Source organism: Gigantopelta aegis, chromosome 4 (assembly GCF_016097555.1).
Source record: "Gigantopelta aegis isolate Gae_Host chromosome 4, Gae_host_genome, whole genome shotgun sequence".
NCBI lineage: Eukaryota > Metazoa > Mollusca > Gastropoda > Neomphalida > Peltospiridae > Gigantopelta > Gigantopelta aegis.
Genome location: NC_054702.1, coordinates 40042176 through 40062926, shown reverse-complemented (window position 1 = coordinate 40062926; position 20751 = coordinate 40042176). Strand labels below are relative to the sequence as shown.

Sequence of the window (20751 nt, the reverse complement as noted above, 5' to 3'; positions counted from 1 at the left end):
GGATACAAATTTAAAATGTCTGTTTAGTCGAGGGTGGACTGTGGCGTTTTACACTCTTCAACTGAATCGATGGAGTTGTAAGGAAATGACTGCTCTTCAAAACTAAAAGTCTGTATTTCTATAGCAACCATAAAGCTACAATATCTCTCAATAACAGTCATTCTTCAAACCAACATGATCGCGTCTAGACTAACCCAACATTATAATCATCAGAACTGATGAAAACCAAATTCACTGGAAAACCATGAATATAATACTGCAAGCAATAAGGACCACATTCTAATTTTGCTCAAGATCTATGTTACACTATTTTCCTTCCAATCATACTAACCTAATGCATAATGATAGAAAACCAATCAAACTCTGACATGTATTATCTCGTAAAATAAATCTCTCTTCCAACAAATCATTGTCTCAATAAAAGTAGCCATATCTAGTTTAATGAAAACAATATGGATGGATCTACTGATTGAAAATATGTTCTCGAATATCAGTGTATAATCGATTCTGAAAGTAAGCACGAAAATACATTAAAGGGACAGACCCTAGTTTCAACCTGTGAAAATTAACATGAAATTTTAGTTAATCCACAGACCTGTAACACATCTGGATAAAGTTACAACTGAGTGAAACATGAGTCTGTGACTTTGAAATGGTGAAATACCCTCTAAAAATAGACTAAAACTCGACTCCATAACTGTTACTTCTCAGACACACATGCATTTTTAAAATTATGAGAAATGCATTTTGTGATATTAAAAACTGCCAGGATGACCAAAAACACTTCGAATGTACGGAAATGGATAATCTAAACAATAAAATCTTAAGTAAAGTATGATTTCAGTTATCAGAAACGGCTCTTAATAGTAAAAAATGTGTCTTAGTGTTTAAAAACTAGGGTATGTCCCTTTAAAACTGATCACTTTCCGAGAACAAAGCCCAACTTTCCTTGCAACAAAACCACATGGACAGAAAGGAATGAATGCTTCTTAACAGACAACTCAGCACCGTTTTAACCATGGCTCTTTGGTGTCTTATCACACTATTACTTCAACACTGGTCAAGAAAGGAAACCCACTGCTGCCATATATAGGCTTGTCAGTACATACCACAGCCGTTGATGTACCAATTATGGGGAAGGAAGAAAGGAAATGTTTTATTTAACGATGCACTCAACACATTTTATTTCCAGTTATATGGTGTATGACATATGGTTAAGGACCACACAGATATTGAGAGATGAAACCCACTGTAGCCACTTCACGAGTTACTCTTTTCAAGTAGCAGCACGGTATCTTTTATATGCACCATCCCACAACACAGGATAGTACAAACCATGGCCTCTGCTACATCAGTTGTGGTGCACTGGTTGGAATGAGAAATATCTCAATGGGCACACCGACGGGAATCAATCTCGGATCAGGCGAGCGCTGTACCAATGAGCTATGTCTCGCCCCACAATTATGGTCAGGAGAAAAAACTAACCTGAAATCCATTAAAAAAAAAAAGAGTTTATTCTATTTAACTACGCCACTGGAGCACATTGATTTTTTATCTTATCATCAGCTATTGGACGTCAAACATATGAAATCCATTAGTGCATATTGATTATGTGACCCACTGCACCTCAGTTGTGTGCCTTACCACAGAGCTACATCCCACCCAAACAAACATTTGGATGAAAACATGAAACACCAAGAACATACTGTTAATTTACATTATAGGTAACTGTGAGAACCAGTGCTAGCTGTGGGTGTGTAAAACATTTGGATGAAAACATGAAACACCAAGAACATACTGTTAATTTATATTATAGGTAACTGTAAGAACCAGTGCTAGCTGTGGGTGTGTAAAACATTTGGCCAAATTATCTATTAAACTCCAAAAACTGTAGAAAACCAACATTATTTTTAAGAAAATATCAATTGTTACATGAATTTTTTTCGCCAAATTAAAATAAAATTTGCCAGTTGTGTTTAAAATTCTGGGAGTGCAGAAATGGAAATATTTAACTAGCCTGCCGGACCAGACCCAACTAAAATTTACTAGCCAGCCAGTATTTCTATTAGTCCGTCAGCACATGGAATAATATATTATTGTTTAACAATATTATAATATACACTGTCTTCACTTAAAATGATAGATATATATATATATATTTGACAAAAACATTATTAAGGACACTTGGTTGGCTGCAAAGCTTGATTAACCAAAAAATACATTTTGAAATATTCTGGTAAAAACAAAGTTCTTTTCAAATTTCTTTCATATAGATCTACAAAATTAAAGTTACATTCTGCAAACATAGTTAACAGAACAATCTAGTCAAGACACACCGGCAACATTCTTTCAACATAAACAAGCGATTTCTAGGAAATATTGAACTTTGACCGACTCTGTTTCTAGAATGTCACGCTTGAATAGTTCAGAACTCCAAAGTCGTCTGAATAATTATCAATGTATTGTTGTATATTTCATCATGATTCTGAACAGTTTGTTTGAATGGTTTGGAATTCTGACCATGCAGGTCGCAGATTTGATGGGGAAAAACATTATGTTCAGTCAGAAAAAGACAGATCACCCGTTGGACTAGTAGTTGCATTTTTGAACTCGTCAATCAGCATTTTTACTCGCATTTGGCGAGCGGGAGAGTACTTTCTGCACCTCTGAAATTCAACATCAAACTGTCTCTATTTTCTATTGTAACACTTTTCAAAGTATCGGGGAACATTTTATTTTCAAAATCTTCATTAGCAATATTTTTTGTCAACTGAAAATTGATGAGCAACTAATGTTTGTTTTAAAATTGCGTAGTGATGTCGGAAATGTGAGGTGATACTGAATAAAATGTTCACCGGAGTATAACAGTTCTATATTCTTATCAAGTAAGATATATTACATGATAAGGCATGTCCTAAAAACATGAACATCATTATGCTTAATACTGAAACCAATTCAAAAATGTCTCTAACAATCAAATATCCTTATTTTACATTAAACAAGTCCCAATAGTAATAAATATTATGTTAATTAATATTCACAAATCCATTTTAATGTCCATTGATCTATGTTAATGTCCATGAATCCATGTTAATATCCACGAAGCCATGTTGTGAAGATCTGTGGATCTGCAGCTGACATAACCACACTGTATATTGTTGAACTGAAACAATTAGTTATAAATATTCATTAGTTAATTTTGCTTTTTTTAACAACACCACTAGAACAAATTGATATATTAATCATTGGCTATTGGATGTCAAACATTTGGTAATTCTGACATATAGTTTTAGAGAGGAAACCCACTACAGTTTTCCATTAGTAGTAAGGGATCTTTTATATGCACCATCCCATAGACAAGATAATATACCACACAGCCTTTAATGTACGTATCATGGAGCACTGGCAGGAACAAGAAATAGCCCTATGGGCCCACCAATGGGGATCGGTCCTAGACTGACCGTGCATCAAGTGAGTGCTTTATCACAGGGCTATGTCCTGCCCCTAATATTCATTAGTTGCGGAAACAAACTTTTAAAAATCCAAACAAGTTAAAAGAACCAGGAATACATTATAGCATAATAATTATAACAGGAACATACATGTAGTACGGCTTAATGCTCATATTATTTACTATTTGGGTTTTTTAATGATACTGTGCTTTTCTTCAAATTGTGCAATTTTGTGCAAAAATAAAATTAATACTTGAAAGCTATTAAGGGAGAAGAAATGGCCTCTGAAAATGCTAGATCAGAAATTGATGAAGTGTGTGATGTAAGCACTACCCAAACACAAGAAAATCTACAGCCCTAAATTTCATAGGTCCGTATTTCAGCTGAGGAAACACATGAAACCCAATCACAAAATATTTGTGCAGATGCAACGATACAATTTTAATCATTTGTATCTAGTACAAAGCAAAATCAGATCTTAAAATCAAGATTAATTAAGACATTCATTACTACAGGAGCCAGGAAGTTAAAGCAAAATCAGATCTTAAAATCAAGATTAATTAAGACATTCATTACTACAGGAGCCAGGAAGTTAAAGCAAAAAAAAGAGGAGAAAAAAGTCTTCCTGCTGAAAGAATAATGATAACCATCTATTGTCAGTGTGGCTGATAAATGAACAATCAATGAGGGTTTTCACAAATTCATTAATTTGCCCCAAAATAAATAAATAAATAAATAACTGAAAAAACAACAAAATAACAATAATAACAACATAATACATGTAAATAATGAAAAAAACCCAAACCCAACAACCACCAGAAAAAGAAAACCAATATAATTTTATATACCACTGGTTTATATCGACCATGTAAGGGGATTTAATCAGCTTTGGAACTACTACTGTGGTTATTTCCCTTTTCCCAAAATTTTGCAAAAAAAACCCACATCAATTGTATTAGATTGCGTCATTTAAAGTCAAATGATATACAGTATAACTTTACCTTTGTAGAACAGGAGGAGTTGACAACACTTTAAAGAGATTTTTGGTGTTGATATGACCTCTTCCCATAGATCTCATCGATTGGATAGCTGCATCACTGTAAAAACAACAACAGTTATTTTAAGTTATCAAGCAGGATAAATCCGGATTGTTTATCATTAAACATTTTCAGTGTTAAATTCAGACAAAATGCCAACAATCTACTGTATTTAAAACAAAGAAGACAATTTCCAAAAATTGTCCAAAACATTATTTTTTGTATACATGTTGCTATTTCAACTTACTAACACTAACAGGAAGATTATCTACATGTAGCTTACTCTTAACCAAATGTTAAAAGTTTATTTTGTTTAACGACACCACTAAAGCACATTGATTTATTAATCATCGGCTACTGGATGTAAAAATTTTTAGTAATTTTAACATATAGTCTTAGAAAGGAAACCTACTACGCTTTTTCATTAGTAGCAAGGGATCTTTTATATGCACCATCCCAGACAGGACAACACATACCATGGTCTTTGATATACCAGTCGTTGTGCACTGGTTGGAATGAGAAATAGCCCAATGGGCCCACCGATGGGAATTGATCCCAAACCGACCGTGCCCCAGGCTGATACTTCACCACTGGGCCATGTCCCACTTCTAACCAAATGTTTAAAACATATTTACATGGTTACATTTACTGCATTTCACATTAATAAATATCTGTGAATAGCAGCCAATAGCTGGCATATCTCAGCAGTTCCAATTATTCATTAAATAAAACCAATTAAAAATAATTTTACAATCCCAAGCTGTTCTACATGCATGTATGCCAATTTAACAGCCACTGAATATTGTATGAAAATCATTGAATTTCTTACCGTCTTTTATCTGAAGCAGGAGTTGGTATCCAGTGATCATAATTAGTTTCAACAAGAAACCACCTGAATTTTAAAAATAGAATTCAACTTTTAAAAAAAATGTTCAATGTTACACAGTAAAATGATACTGGAATGTGGATTTATAGTCCGTCCCATCTTTGTCAATAACTTCAGTTATGTTTGACATAGGAAGAAAATCAAAGTGTTTTGGAAATAACCAAAATATATTATTTTTGTGTTCAATTTACAAATCACTCAGCTCAGACATAAATAACTTGTAGTAAATTCCATTAGTAGGACAGACTATAGATTTTCATTTAGATCAATTATGCAGTATACATAATGACTATATCAAAGAAAGAAATGTTTTATTTAACGACGCACTCAACACATTTTATTTACAGTTATATGGCGCCAGACATATGGTTAAGGACCACACAGATTTTTAAAGGAAACCCGCTGTCACCATTACATGGGCTACTCTTTCTGATTAGCAGCAAGGGATCTGTTATTTGCGTTTCTCACACGCAGGATAGCACAAACCATGGCCTTTGTTGAACCAGTTATGGATCACTGGTCGGTGCAAGTGGTTTACACCTACCCGTTGAGACTTGCGGAGCACTCACTCAGGGTTTGGAGTCAGTATCTGGATTAAAAATCCCATGCCTCGACTGGGATCCGAACCCATTACCTACCAGCCTGTAGACCGATGGCCTAACCACGACGCCATTGAGGCCGGTCTATATAATGAGCAAATGCACTATAATACAGAAATTTTCACTACTTCTCAGCATATTTAATTTTTCAACAAAAACATTCCAGGTATTTTACAAATAAAAATGACTATATTCCATATCAAAGCTATTTCTAACAGTTCCATTATTATTTCTAGCCAGTGCCATGTGCAAAATGGCTGGAAATATGAATTGGTTAATACACTGCATGCTGTGTATATAGCGTGTCAACTTGTGAGACATTGGGCGAGACATCTTGCCAGCAGTATCCAGACTTGAGTAAAAAGTTATATTAAAAAAAAAAAAAAAAAAAAATATAATAGATCTCCAACAAAATATATAACGGCCTGAGTACGCACTTGTTGTTAGTCTGATTGAGGTACCAAACATCATCAACTTGGAGTCTCGCTTTCGTAATGACCGCTCCCTCTCCTGCCCGCACTCCGGCTACAATGAAGTATGCATCTGCCGCAGTGTCCGTGTTAGACAGGCTGCTCACTGCACGGGTGAAGGTTGTGTCACGTTCCAGAACCTGTAAACAAAGTAAAGTAAACTTTGTTTTATTTAACGACACCACTAGAGCACGCTGATTTTTTATCTTACCATCGGCTATTGGACGTCAAACATATGGTCATTCTGACACTGTTTTTATAGGAAACCCACTGTCGCCACATAGACTACTCTTCTACGACAGGCAACAAGAGATCTTTTATTTGCGCTACCCACAGGCAGGATAGCGCAAACCATGGTCTTTATTGAACCAGTTATGGATCACTGGTCGGTGCAAGTGGTTTATACCTACCCATTGAGCCTTGCGGAGAACTCACTCAGAGTTTGAAGTCGGTATCTGGATTAAAAATCCCATACCTCGACTGAGATCCGAACCCAGTATCTACCAGCATGTAGACCGATGGCTTAACCATGACGCCACTAAGGCCGGTCAAAATTAACACGTAACATGACAAAAGACTACTAAATATTCACTTGAGCCATTTTTATCATTTCATTTCAACTTACCTTCATGCATATATCCAATTACGGTTCAAGCATATTGTCGTGGGCACACATCTCAGCTATCTGGACTGTCTGTCGAGGACATTGGTTTAGTTTGTTAATTGTTAGTGGTTAGTGAGAGAGAAGAGGGTGTAGTGGTCTTACACCTACCCATTAAGTCGTTAAAACTTGCTCTGGGTGGGAGCTGTTATCAGGGTGCGAACCCTGTACCTACCAGCCGTATGTCCGATGGCTTAACCACGACACCACCGAGGCCAGTCATTTTCATCAAACTTTTCCCTTTCTTCAGGGAAGGGAAAGGTCACTCTTACTTTTTTAATCTGATAAAACACCAACACAAAAAATGGCAGAGCAATCTTCCACTGAAAGAAGACATCCAAACTCTTAATAAACTGAGATTGTTTTACAGAAAATGAAGTTTATATCTTCTAATGGATAACAAGGAGATGTTAATATTATCAAGTACTCTATAATTAATACTATTTCATTATGTTATTAAAACAAGGGAAGCAACTCCAGTGTGTGCAACTGATCATATTCCGTAAGAGTTAAGTTGTAGGTTTGTTCACTAAATTTTAAACCATTTATTTTAAGGTTCAGCTTTTGTACTGGGAATAAAATGCAAAGTCATGGCAGTTAATGTAACAGAGTATTGGTGGATTAAAAAATAATAATAATAAAAAAAAAAAAAAAAAAAAATCAAAGTCATAACCTAATACTTACATTTCGGACCAAGAAGCTGACAGGAACTACATTGGAGTCAAAAATTCCAATCAAATAATTAAGCCACCCACTTCCTTTATCTGATAAAAAAACAAACAAACAAAAAATACACACACAGCCAATCAAACTACCAAGCACTACAATTTACCAGTAATACAGTAGAATCTCATTAGCTCGAACACTGTCGGTGCATCAAAGTCTGTTCGACCCACCGGGTAGTTCGAACCATGCATTCAGCCATTGTCAGATGCTTCTGTAATACAAAATCCAATCAAAACACCTCGCATATTTCCGTAAAACTGGTTTGGGCGAGATGGTCTGATTGACTCATGAGTAACGAAGTCGCCGTCAAATGTCGGATGAGATACATATTTGTAACTATTATTTATCACCGTTAATAACAAATGGATTTTTTAAATTAATAAATATTTATAAATACAGACTAGCGGTATGGTATGGTAGTCTGTATTTATAAATATTTATTAATTTAAAAAATCGTTCTTTATTTTGTTGTTGTAGAATCTTTTGCGACATATTGACAACGTTGAGAAAAAATGAAAGTGCATGAAGTACAGGCGGAGGCCCTTTACCTGTTATTGTTGCAATCACTACATTACATTGCTCCCTCCTTTATTTCAAGTTAAAAACAAAATATGCCGACGCTCATGCATAGAGTAGTGATTAAAATGATTAAAGTAAACCGGCGAGGCCTGCCTAGGCTCACCATTTGATTGGTGTTACATGCAAGGTTCATTCAGCTAACGATTATCGTAGTACAGTTGTCTGTACTAGAAAGATACTTACCAATAGGTGCTAAATAAACAATATAATAAGCCGGCATATGATCTAGGATTAATTCGTTCCACTTCCGAATTTATAATAACTTACTTTGTGACTGACGTGAAAGGGTCGATGAAAAATTCGTACATAAATAAAAAAAATTATTTCTTCGGATAGACTTAGTCGTTCAAGCTAAATATGTTTAATTTCACAGTTTGGACCAATAAACTGGTTCGAGAGAAAGCTTCTGTTTGACTCCAGGGGTATTTGACCAATCAGCACCAAAATAAAAGGGTTTAATAGAGAGAAAAAATCGGGACATTGTTCTTGTTTTGAGAATACCGGTAGGTTCGACCGTTGGGCGTTCGAGCCAGTGAGATTCTACTGTCTTATACAAATAAAGTACCTATAAATGCAATCTCAATTTTACCTTAACACACATAAAACAATAAAAACAAATGAAAGAAAGAAAAAAGAACTTGTCCTTTTTATCTATGTAAATATTCACGACCGTTACAGTTACAGGTATTATAGAATCCCCGTGACACAGGTCAAATGCCTTGATTGTCCCTTCCTTTAAGAAAAATCTTTGATATGGTAAATGATCCCTATAATTTTCGAATGGATTAATGTAAAATGTTTTCTGTAGACAATTCCTGTTATGAACCAAAGCTGACATTGACAGTGCAAACCAAAACATTGATTCAACTGACAAATAAAACATACCTCTTTCATCTACGGTTATGGTAAAACTGTGGGGCCGTTGACCTGTCAGTAAACCAATGTAACCTGCAAAGGTCACGCCAGAATATAATATCTGAAAGATTGCAATAAAAAATCATATACAATATTTTGTTTTAATTAAAAACAAATATGTATTAAACATGTGGAGTTATTGTTACATAAGGCCAAATGAAATAAATGTTTGATCTGGTCATCACGCATCGATTCTGACCCTCGTGAGTTTATGGTTTGTTTTAAAAATATTTGCAGCCAAAATCAAAGTCATAAAAATTGTCTTGACTATATGGAAAATGTAAAGGAAATATTTCGGGAACCAAGACAAAGGACGGGGCACCATGGCCATTTCAACTTATTTTCATGCTTATATCCAATTAAGGTTCAAGCACGCTGTCCTGGGCATACACCGTAGCTATCTGGGCTGTCTGTCCAGGACAGTGGGTTAGTTGTTAGTGGTTAGTGAGAGAGAAGAGGGTGTAGTGGTCTTACACCTACCCACCGAGTCGTTACAACTCGCTCTGGGTGGGAGCCCGTACCGGGTAGCGAACCCTATAGTGGCTTCCAAATCTTAAGATAATTATGCATCACCCCCTCCCCCCACCGCTGAAAAATCAAAGTAATATATTAACTGCCCCTACCCCCATTGCTGTCTTTGATTTTGATCAGGTAATACGGTTTTGTTATTCCGATTTATTCCAGTTTGTACACAATTCACTGAAAAAGATGCATTTCCATATTCATATATAAATACTCTAAACAGTACTAGGTAAAACAATTTTGGCTAAAGCATTTTAAATATGGCTTATAAAAATTCCATTTGGCTAATATTTTGGCTACAGGTATTTTTGATCCAGGGTGAGCCCTGCTGTACCTACCAGCCTTATATGTGATGGCTTAACCACAACACCACTGAGGCCGGTCGGACCAAGGCAGACGAAGACAACATAAAAAAAACACAACTAAATATAGCCACCTTTAAAAAAAAAAAAAAAGAGAAGCTTTGGTATGACCAGAGACAGACTCTTTTTTTTTTTTTTCCTAATACAACCATATTTTTTGTGGCTAGGATTCTTCAGACTTGTACACAAATGTGATGGCCATTAACAGTTGAAATAACATTTTAAAATTAAAATTGTGAACTTAAATAAACGTAATTTTTCAGTAATTTGTGTACTATCAAATCAAGTACATGTGTATCTTCATTAAAAAATGACTGGCCTCGGTGGCGTCGTGGTTAGGCCATCGATCTACAGGCTGGTAGGTACTGGGTTCAGATCCCAGTCAAGGCATGGGATTTTTAATCCAGATACCGACTCCAAACCCTGAGTGAGTGCTCTGCAAGGCTCAGGGTAGGTGTAAACCACTTGCACCGACCAGTGATCCATAACTGGTTCAACAAAGACCATGGTTTGTGCTATCCTGCTGTGGGAAGCGCAAATAAAAGATCCCTTGCTGCTAATCGGAAAGAGTAGCCCATGTAGTGGCGACAGCGGGTTTCCTCTCTGTGTGGTCCTTAACCATATGTCTGACGCCATATAACCATAAATAAAATGTGTTGAGTGCGTCGTTAAATAAAACATTTCTTTCTTTCTTTCTTTCATTAAAAAATATTTTATGCTAAAAACAAAGTATTGAAATACTTTAAGAATCAATCACATAGAGTGATGTGAGATAGAAAAGGGGCACCCCAGCTTTGTACCCAACTTAAACTTTCAACCAAGAGTACACCATTTTCCTGCATATCCCACATGAATGCATGTGACAAATTATTTTTCTCTCATTCCTTTGATAAAGATAATTATCTACATGCAGAGACAAAGAATAAATGTCATCACTCTACCCTTACTAGACTGTAGGATAAACAAAACTTGTTAATGATGTAGTACAGACTGTACAGTACCTTTAATCTTGTCCCATCGAGTTCATAGACATACAAGAGTTATCTCTCTTTAGTAAACAAAACATACCTGAACATACCTGAACATTTCTTGAAGTTTGTTTTGTTTAACGACATCACTAGAGCACATTTATTAATTATTTATAATTTATTAATTATTAGCTATTGGATGCCAAATTAACATTTGGTAATTTTTGACACATTATCAGAGAAAGGATTTCAAGAGCTGTAATTCGGCCAACTAAGTCAAATCACTCCAAAATTATTTTCGATGAACCATTCTGAATTATGCACCACAGTTACCATACAAAACTGAACAAACTATTTTGTTTTTGGACTCAATCCTATAGGACATTTTTAAAATTCAATAGCACCACAAATACCCCCACCCGCTACAGACCCTGGTCAGGCTGCCTGTGCTCCCTTGCACTTGCCAAGCACAGGTGGTCCCCTCTCCCAACCCCTTTCCTGTTCTGGACGGATGAGTCGGTGTAAGTCGACACCTGCACCCACGACAGGCGTGCGCTACAACAGCTGGCACTGAATGTGAAGGTTAAAACCTATGATCTGACCTGACATCAAGGATTTATGGTAAATACACACAAACATAAAAACTGGCAGTCCTTTCTCATAAAAAAAAAAGGTTTCACATAAACAATTAACCCTATCACAAATTATGTACTGTATGGATTTGTCAAACAATGCTAACCTTCATATTTAAATCTAAGGGGACAATGTACCTTTCCATTCTGCATAAAGTTCACATAAATCGTCAATTCGTGCAGTATTTGATGGAAGTCAAAATCGAGATTTCTTGCATGCCAGAGTTTACCGGTTTCATCTTCAGCTACAATGCTTGTGCAATACCTGAAATATGAACCAACATATAAAGCTTCATTTGGTCTTTGTCAGTAACATGAATTTCAGCTAATCTTTGTACATGCATTAAAAACAAAATCTGAAATGGAACACTTAAGATAATAAACAAACTTCCACCCCACACACACACAAAAAATGAAAAAAGAATTCTGTGGAATTTAATGTCTTGTCTACCACAAAACCTTTCAGTGCACATAGGCGCAACTACAGGTACATGTATAAACCTAATTTCATTCTACATGCAGCTTGTGAGAACCTGATCTCAACACAAAACATTATGTTAAAAACTTTAACGCCAAAATAATACCTGTATCTCGCCTTTTACTTTGAAAAGGTGGGATAAACAAAATGAAGAAGACAACAACAAAAATTGCTTCATGATCATATCTGATTTGCAGCATTACATTGCATACATGTACCTTGCTGGAGTACTATAACTCAGTCTTATACATTCATTTGCATTGATGACTGTCAAATTTTCATTAAAAAATATCTAGTTATTCAATTGCAACTTATTTTCGTGCTTATATCCAATTAATGTTCAAGCACGCTGTCCTGGGCACACACCTCAGCTATCTGGGCTGTCTGTCCAGGACAGTGGGTTAGTTGTTAGTGAGACAGAAGAGGGTGTAACGGTCTTACACCTACCCACTGTGTCGTTAAAACTTGGTCTGGGTGGGAACCGGTACCGGATTGTGAACCCTGTACCTACCAGCCGTATGTCCGATGGCTTAACCACGACAGCACTGAGGCCAGTATCTAGTTATTATAAATGTTCAGTTCATCAGGAATTTATTACCTATAATGGGATAGAAGATTATAAAAAAACAAATAATAATAAAAAATCCCCGAAAAAAGCACAAACAATTCAAAGGTTCACTCCATATCACTGTCCCAGCCTCCAATGAAAGACTTGAAAATAACATATACTTGCATTTATGCTCTATTTGTAAAAACATTGGTCAAAGTATGAATGAAACATCAATAAATACCTATAGTGAAGAATGTTAGAAGTCTTCTCCACAAAGAATGAAATAATATTTTATTTACTGGTTTATCCCACTAAACTATACATTTGAGGTGGGTGTTTTTTGTTAATCAATCCTCATAAAATAGATGGGGATTCATTATTACTTAGATAAACCAACAATCCAATAAGTAAAATATGTTTTTAAATAATAAAAATAATAAAAGTAATCATTCCATTGTCTATGGAGCAGACGAGATGCTTTTCTAATCGGTATGAATGGCTCTTTTATTATCTAGGCCGATGTTTAAACATTCAGCATGTAAAATGAACAACCCATGCAATTGCCCACGGCAATTGGCAATGCCGTGGAGATTTTAGTTCTCCACGGCACTTTTTTTGCCTTGGACTATTCAGGGTTATTATTTTTCCAATGGCATGTTTTTAGCCGTGAACATTTTCTTAATTGCAGGGGTTAAAATGAACATTCAGAACCAGCATCTAAAATAAACATTCAGAACTTCCTTCAGTTTAACATATTTCAAAATAAACTGTATATTTACAGAATTACCTTTAAGTTTCAACATAATAATATAGATGATGAACAGGTTAAATTACTGAAGAGATACCCTGCATTCTCATCTGTATTTCAATAATAAAATAAAAACACATTTTATATTTACTGTAGGCCTACTTTTGTGTCTACAATAACAGCAGACCACTGCTGGGATTGTATCTATTGACTCACGCAGTAAGATCATAAAAGAGGTTAATCAACACAATATCTCCAACCTTCATCTTCAATGCTTTTGCAATTCCTGAATAGAAAAAAAAATACAGTGTGTGAAAACCTATAGTGTATGGATATATTCTGACATTTGATCGAGAGAGAAAGCTTGAAACTGCCACAAAAAGCAGCAATGGATCTTACACATATGCAATTTCCAAGACAGGACTACATTTCATGGCTTTTGCAATACCTGTCTTAAGTCTATGCTTTAATGTTTTATAAGCATGTGGCCTTAGTGCAATTACTTGTTATCAGCAAAACAAACAATACAAAAGCATATGTAATAAAGAAAAACATTATTGGCCAGGTCAATATTGAAAATAAATTCTATACTTATTTAAACATGTATATGAATGTAAATGCATGATTCAACAAGTATTCAGTAAGTACTGCTAAAAGCAAGACATGTCCACCAGAGAGCCCCATAAATATCCTACGTTCAAGGGCCATATAACTGTAAAATTTGGATAAATGCCATTTTTGACAGTTATGGCCCTTGAGTAAACCCCATGAAATTCAAACTTGAAATGTAACTTCACATGATAAACCTTAGTGCATGTATGTCAGGGTTAGCTCTGGCAGTTGCCAAAGTCACCAACTGTGAATTTTAAAAACAATAGACGAATTGTATTTTAATTTGGCGAATAAATCTTATTTGATAAGTGACATTTTGTTGAAAAATAATTGGTGGGTTTTTTTTAATTGTAATTTTTTTTTATATGTAAACTTAATAGATGATTACACAAAATTTCATCTCAATACCGTACGGCATTGTGGGGAAAAAATCTGGAAAACTACATACATGTACACAATGTACATGTGTACATGTATATGTGGGACCAGTGTTTGAGATTAACGGTATCCCGATATCCCGGGGATACCAGAATTTAATTTTGGATACCAGACTTCAATAACCCAGTATCCCACCAGGATAGCATATAATATTGTGGGGTTTTTTTTTTAATCTTGCGTTTTTATATTTTGCTGAAACAATGAAAGTCGAAAGTTAAGTAACAGTGTCGTCCAAGTTTGTTACGATGTTATTTATGAATTTCATTTAAGTGGAATACTAAATTTTCAGGTGAGATACCAGATTTTGAAATGTTAGTATCCAACTGGGATATTGCACAAAATGTTTAATCTCGAACACTGGGGACACATTAGACAGATGGTCAGAAGGTCGGAAACTTAACCTGTAGTCCCCACTAGTTGGACCAGTAGGGAACTAATTAACAGGCTCCCATTTTTGTAGGGATGGCAGGCTGGCTTTTGCCTGAATTAAAAAAAAATGCCAGAATCTGGATAACTACATTTGTTCATATAATTAGCATTACTACCAAACAGCTATATAGGGTTGCAAATGAATCACAACGCATTTTTACATCGATTACAACCAATTTTGAGGTTAGAATGATGAAAATACATGGTAAAATGGTCTCAGGTTAGCATGCACATTTTTCCCGAATATCTGTATAATTTTAGCCCAAATTTCAGGTTTTACTCCAGCACTAGGAGGGCAGTTGCATCCCCCTGCCTCCGTCGTGTACGCTTATGGATCGATTTGATCGCATATGCGACATTTTTTTATGATTTGGACACTAAACATTTTATACTATCTATAGAACAAATAGAAGTTGGTGCCATCTAGCTCCCAAATGGAAACATTAACGTAGAGGGTCTGATAAATAGATAAACTATAGTGCCAGCGACATCTCCTACAAAAGCCTTTAATGGATGATAAATGCCTATCTCTGCTAAGTACATAATCAATTGTTTCATGTACCTTTGTTTATTTTATTCTAGAGTTCGTTAAGACATGTACATTCATTCTGTTACCTTTAATTTCTCCAGCATATGGCCAGGGTAGATATTTTTCCACAGCTGCAGCAATTTTTTCAACCAAAGGAAGAGCAAATGGAGGAACAGATTCACTGGGAAATAACAAAAAAGAAATGGACATTTAACGTAAGTTTTTAAGTAAGTTCTAAATACATTGTACTGGAAATTATCGAAACACCAATATTATATTTAGCTTAAAAATACATGTTTGTTTGTTTTGTTTAACGACACCACTGGAGCACATTGATTAATTAATCATCAGCTATTGGATATCAAACATTTGATAATTATGACTCGTAGTCATCAAAGGAAACCCGCTACATTTGTCCTAATGAAGCAAGGGATCTTTTATAAGCACTTTTCCACAGATAGGAAAACACATACCATGGCCTTTGTCCAGTTGTGAGGCACTGGTTGGAACAAGAAAAATAATAAAAATAATAAATACATGTATGACGTATAAAGCACAAACTACAAGCCAGTGCAAACATTTAATATTCGTCTTCTGGAGAGAAAAAGTTATTGAGCGTGATTACTTTTTTTATATAAAAAAAATAAAAAATTGCTTATTGGGTTTTTTTTTGTGTGCATCAGATGTTAAGTACTATATCTTCATTGCAATATGTATACACACATGTATTAAAAGTCAAAATGAGAGGACATAACTATATATGCAGGCATCGAAATAAGTCGAGAACGGTTGTTCAGGTTACCGGGAGGTTACCACATGTAAGAAAAGTCGACAAAAAAATTATTTTCTTGTAAGAAATTGCATCAATGTGAAGTTGCAAGCAATGACAGTCATTCTGCATTTAAGCAGTGTCCATTAGATGAATTTACTTCCATGTTTTGTTTTATTGTACAAAATTGCACCGATGTTCGTGCACACTTGTGCAACTGCTAAGCAATTTCGGCAATCCGTGTTTAAACAGTGCCCACTAGATAAATTTACTTCCAGATTTCGTTAGTCGTACCAATAACAGTAATTCAATTCTAACTTTTATATAGTTGTGGTAACCTATAGGTTACCAGGCTATATTTGTGGTAACCTGCAAATGGGTTACCAGACACAATGCTTATTTTGATGCCTATATATGGAAATGCAATTCAGTAAGTTGGAAGATGCCAAAAACGCATTAAATTTATCATCATTGCTATCTACGGTATGAGGTCCAATATTTGTTCACATTTTCTTTTCATGTGGGCACTAAAACATTTTAAAGTAGTTCTGTGTTCAAAGTGTGCACGAAAACATAGGGCCTAACTCACTTTTTGTAAGCATACAATGATTTGTGGGCGACCAAATGGTGAAACATATTTTTATTTTGTGAATGCAGGGTTTTTGCCAGTGTGTACGAAGGCTAAAATTATACGTACTAGTACCCTAAAACCTTGAACATTAATGGATACAATTTATAATTTTTAGAAAGATTATGAAAGAATGGCTGCTTGTCAAAAGTACATGAAATCGCGGGCGTTTGGGTCCTGGTTGGAGTTTATGGGTGTTTATAGTCTGTCCCACGGGAAGCGCCTTTTTTATGCTATGGAATTTGGTACAAGTTATTTATTTGTGAGCCGATTGTCTTCTAAATTGGACACAAAAATAGTTTTTTTTTATTTCCAAATTGAAAAAACTTCTACTTTTTTTCTTACATCAAATAAAACGAAATCAAATTATTTACCCAAAAAAAACATTTTTGTAGAAATTTGGGACAGACTATAGTTACTTGTACATGTAGTACCACTAAGATCTCATTATACGGTTCACTTCCAGGTGCGAGTTCATTCATCACGGTCCACTATAGTTTCTAATTGTGACATATATTGTGGCTCATACATTCTCTTCTAGTAATTGGGGAAGAATTAAAACAATTTGTATTTTTCAATGGCAAGCCCTCTGGCTGGATTTCCCCTATGTTATTTTGTAATACTGTGCATCAATTTTGGTGTGACATGGGTGTATAGCGAAAGAGGTGGCCGGTGAAAACGGTTTCCTGAATCACCTGTTCTGACTGGTACTACAGCCAGATGCGGTTATATGGAAAAAAAACAGACAAAAATGCTTAATATATAATAATGTTTGTTAGTGCCAGCGAGAACCCATTCTATTGGCAATCTTCATTTGAAGTTGGGCAATTTAACATGGATTTCAATGGCAGACGAGATCTGTGTAGTGAGACCTCAATATGCTAGTATCATAGAGTGGTACTAAAGTCTACATGTAAACAGCCATAAACTCCAACCAGGACCCATGTACCATGGTACTAGTTAACAACATACATGTACATGTATGCAAGTTTAACGTCATGACTGGACTCAAGAATAATCAAACTAAAGCTGTGGCATCAGATTTAAGGGGGAAAATGTGTATTTTAGATACAGTAGCATGCAACCATTTGGTTGTTGACGATTGCTAAAGCATTACATAGAATTTCTTCCAGCCTTCCCTACATATCAATATCAATAAAGGGAGGGCTGGAGGTGACTCAGCTAATGATTTTCATGTTAATAATTATTGTCTCTCCGCAGGTCTTCTAGAATTTTTATAAAATCCATTAGCCACGGGATCAGTGCTTTCCAATATTTACTAGCCATGTTTAAAAATTCACTAGCCCTACTTTACCTGAAGTTAATAAAATCTTACTAAATACTAGTAATAATCGAATATGTCACTTAAAGAGGGAGACAGAGCTTAAAGCCGCACACCCTAGTTCCATCCAACGAAAATAAATTATAATTTGGTTAATCTACAAACCTGTAACACACTTAGATCACGTTTTTATCAAATGGAGTGAAAAAGCAGGTTTTATATCGATAAATACCATGGGAATCCCCATGTACCAATTGCTTGAAATAATTTTGAAAGTTAGTATTCTGATGTCACCGGTAGATGTCGATCGAAGCACAACAATGCCTACGTCACGACAAATTTCACAGAGTGTGCACAGACTTGGGGTGCGTTCTTTTCACCTCTCCTGGACATGTTCCAACTGTTCTGTCCTGGTTGTATCCCTTCTCCAGATATTGTAAGACTTAGCAAAATTATTGGTTTTAAGGGTTTGTAACATTTTGTATTGAGACACTTACTTGTCTGAACTTTATTGTTACTGAAAATGTTCACGAACTGTGAAGAAAAATCTCACAAATGAACAACAACAAATCGGATGTTGATTGCCCGAACCGTGCAAACCGAACCAAAATGATAACGGTCACGTGGTATACCAACGTCTGTGACATTGAAATGGAAATATCCCGTCTAAAAATAGATTAGACCTTGTTTGCTCAACGGTTTTTTCTCAAACATGCGTGCGTTTTTAAGAAATAAGAAAAATGCATTTTGTGGTATTACAAAAAACAGGATTACCAGGATTACCAAAAAAGGCTTGCGGTGAACTCGTATGGAAAACTTACTCATATGGGGGGGAAATGCAGTGAACTCGCATGGAAATCCACAAGTGAACTCGTATGGAAGACTTACTCGTATGGGGAAAATGCAGTGAACTGTGTTGAAATTACAAACTGATATATCCAATACTGTATAGCAACTTGTGTGTAGTTTTTATGCAGAAGTCAACAAACCCTCTAGCCCGACGTATGTGGCTAGTGGTTTTTAAGTTCGGGCTAGTGAGAAATGCAAAACATGCATGCATTGTTTACGGTTTGGCCTCAGATTACAGTTATCTTCCCATTTGGTTGTCGAAAATCCGGAAATTTGACCGCGCAAGTAGTCTGCTGTTTTGACTGAAGTGACAGGGGATAGCATGTAGTTTGTAAACATGTGTAACTTGTTGACATTGAAGACTTGTTTGTGGTAATTCCGGCCCATGCAAAAGTAGTGCTTTTTGTGTAAAATGGGTGTACTCCGGCCTGGTTTAGAGAGTGTATCTGTTTAAACCAATATGCTGGGAGAAAGAGCTGGACAACAGGGGTTGTCCTTTTCAGGGTATGTGTCCCCTATGCAGGCAAAGGTACATACAAAACCTCTCGGGCCTGCTGATATTAATAAAAATGTTATAGCCACTAAGGCTATATAGAAACATATAGCTAAATTAATTGTGGTCTGAGGCCGTTTCTGTTGCAGGAAATAAGTCTAATGACATGCGTGATTTGATTGGTTGGGCAAGTCACGTGGTAGTTAATCTCACACAATGTTTTAGGCTAAGAAACTCTAATTATATTTTTATTTTCTACATCAAATTATATCTGCATATCCATACATCCCCATACGAGTTCACCGTCATTTCTTACTTACGAGTTCGTTTTCCATACGAGTTTTTCGTTCATACGAGTTAGTTTCCATACGAGTTCACCGCACCCCACCAAAAAACACGGAAGGACTTTCCTTTGGCACTGTCACTAACCCTAACCCTAACTATTTATGATAAGTATTAAAATTTTATAATGTTTTTATACATGACAGTGCCAAAGGAAAGTCCTACCAAAATGGGTTTAATAGCGAAAAACAACGCCGTAATGGTTAACAACTAGCCGTAACTAGGGTGTGTCCCTTTAACAGTGAAGGTGGGGGCAGGGAGTTCATATTTACAAAATAGACTTTAACTACAATACTGGACCCCCCACCCCCTCCCAAAATGTCACTAGCCATTGGGCATGGCAATAATAGTTTTTGTATTAGCCCGACACTGAATATCACTATCACATGGGATATACCACATCGGGGTGGAGCTAGAAGTAGAAGCCCTGTAATCCTGATAGAGGATTCCACATTACGGTTATTAAAGATTTCTTTAATATTGTTCATGGCGAGTAGTAATATAGTATACGCTTAGCCTACAGACGTGTTCAGTTTCCGTTCGTCTGTAGGCTGTGTTACGAGTATAGGATAGGCTACCTTATAATTTTATGAGAAAAGGAAACAAAATCTTTGTAGTCGAGCATGACATGTTTCCATCTTTCTTCCACGGTGTCGTTAAGGTTTACCGAATAAACCTTTGACTGTGTTAACTTCTCAATAGACGCAAAAACGGAAACATTACAGAGTATTACAAAAATAACGAAACTGTCAGACACTGCCATTGCTGCAACAACTTCCGAATTTCGTGTATCTC

At 35.8% G+C, this 20751-nt stretch overlaps 1 protein-coding gene across 1 annotated transcript; it reads right to left on the bottom strand.

The window, feature by feature from the left end:
* Positions 1–794: 794 nt before the first annotated feature.
* Positions 795–20738, bottom strand: LOC121370541 (N-acylethanolamine-hydrolyzing acid amidase-like). The gene is made up of 10 exons (XM_041495844.1): positions 20535–20738; positions 15680–15774; positions 13802–13871; positions 11948–12074; positions 9296–9386; positions 7790–7869; positions 6412–6584; positions 5319–5381; positions 4454–4549; positions 795–3163 (listed from the first exon to the last, which is right to left on the bottom strand). Exons 1-10 carry the CDS (start codon positions 20717–20719, stop codon positions 3091–3093), a joined length of 1053 nt encoding a protein of 350 aa, XP_041351778.1. The 5' UTR covers positions 20720–20738; the 3' UTR covers positions 795–3090.
* Between the last annotated feature and the right edge of the window lie 13 nt (positions 20739–20751).

What these genes read in the sequence shown, in the direction of transcription:
- LOC121370541 (XM_041495844.1), bottom strand. Translation starts at nt 20,719, where the DNA reads ATGGCAGTGTCTGACAGTTTCGTTATTTTTGTAATACTCTGTAATGTT. An exon ending in TTTTCTCATAAAATTATAAG is followed by an intron (nt 15,775 to 20,534) that starts GTAGCCTATCCT and finishes GTTATTTCCCAG; the next exon opens with TGAATCTGTTCCTCCATTTG. An exon ending in CTCTTTTATGATCTTACTGC is followed by an intron (nt 12,075 to 13,801) that starts GTGAGTCAATAG and finishes TTCATATTTCAG; the next exon opens with GTATTGCACAAGCATTGTAG.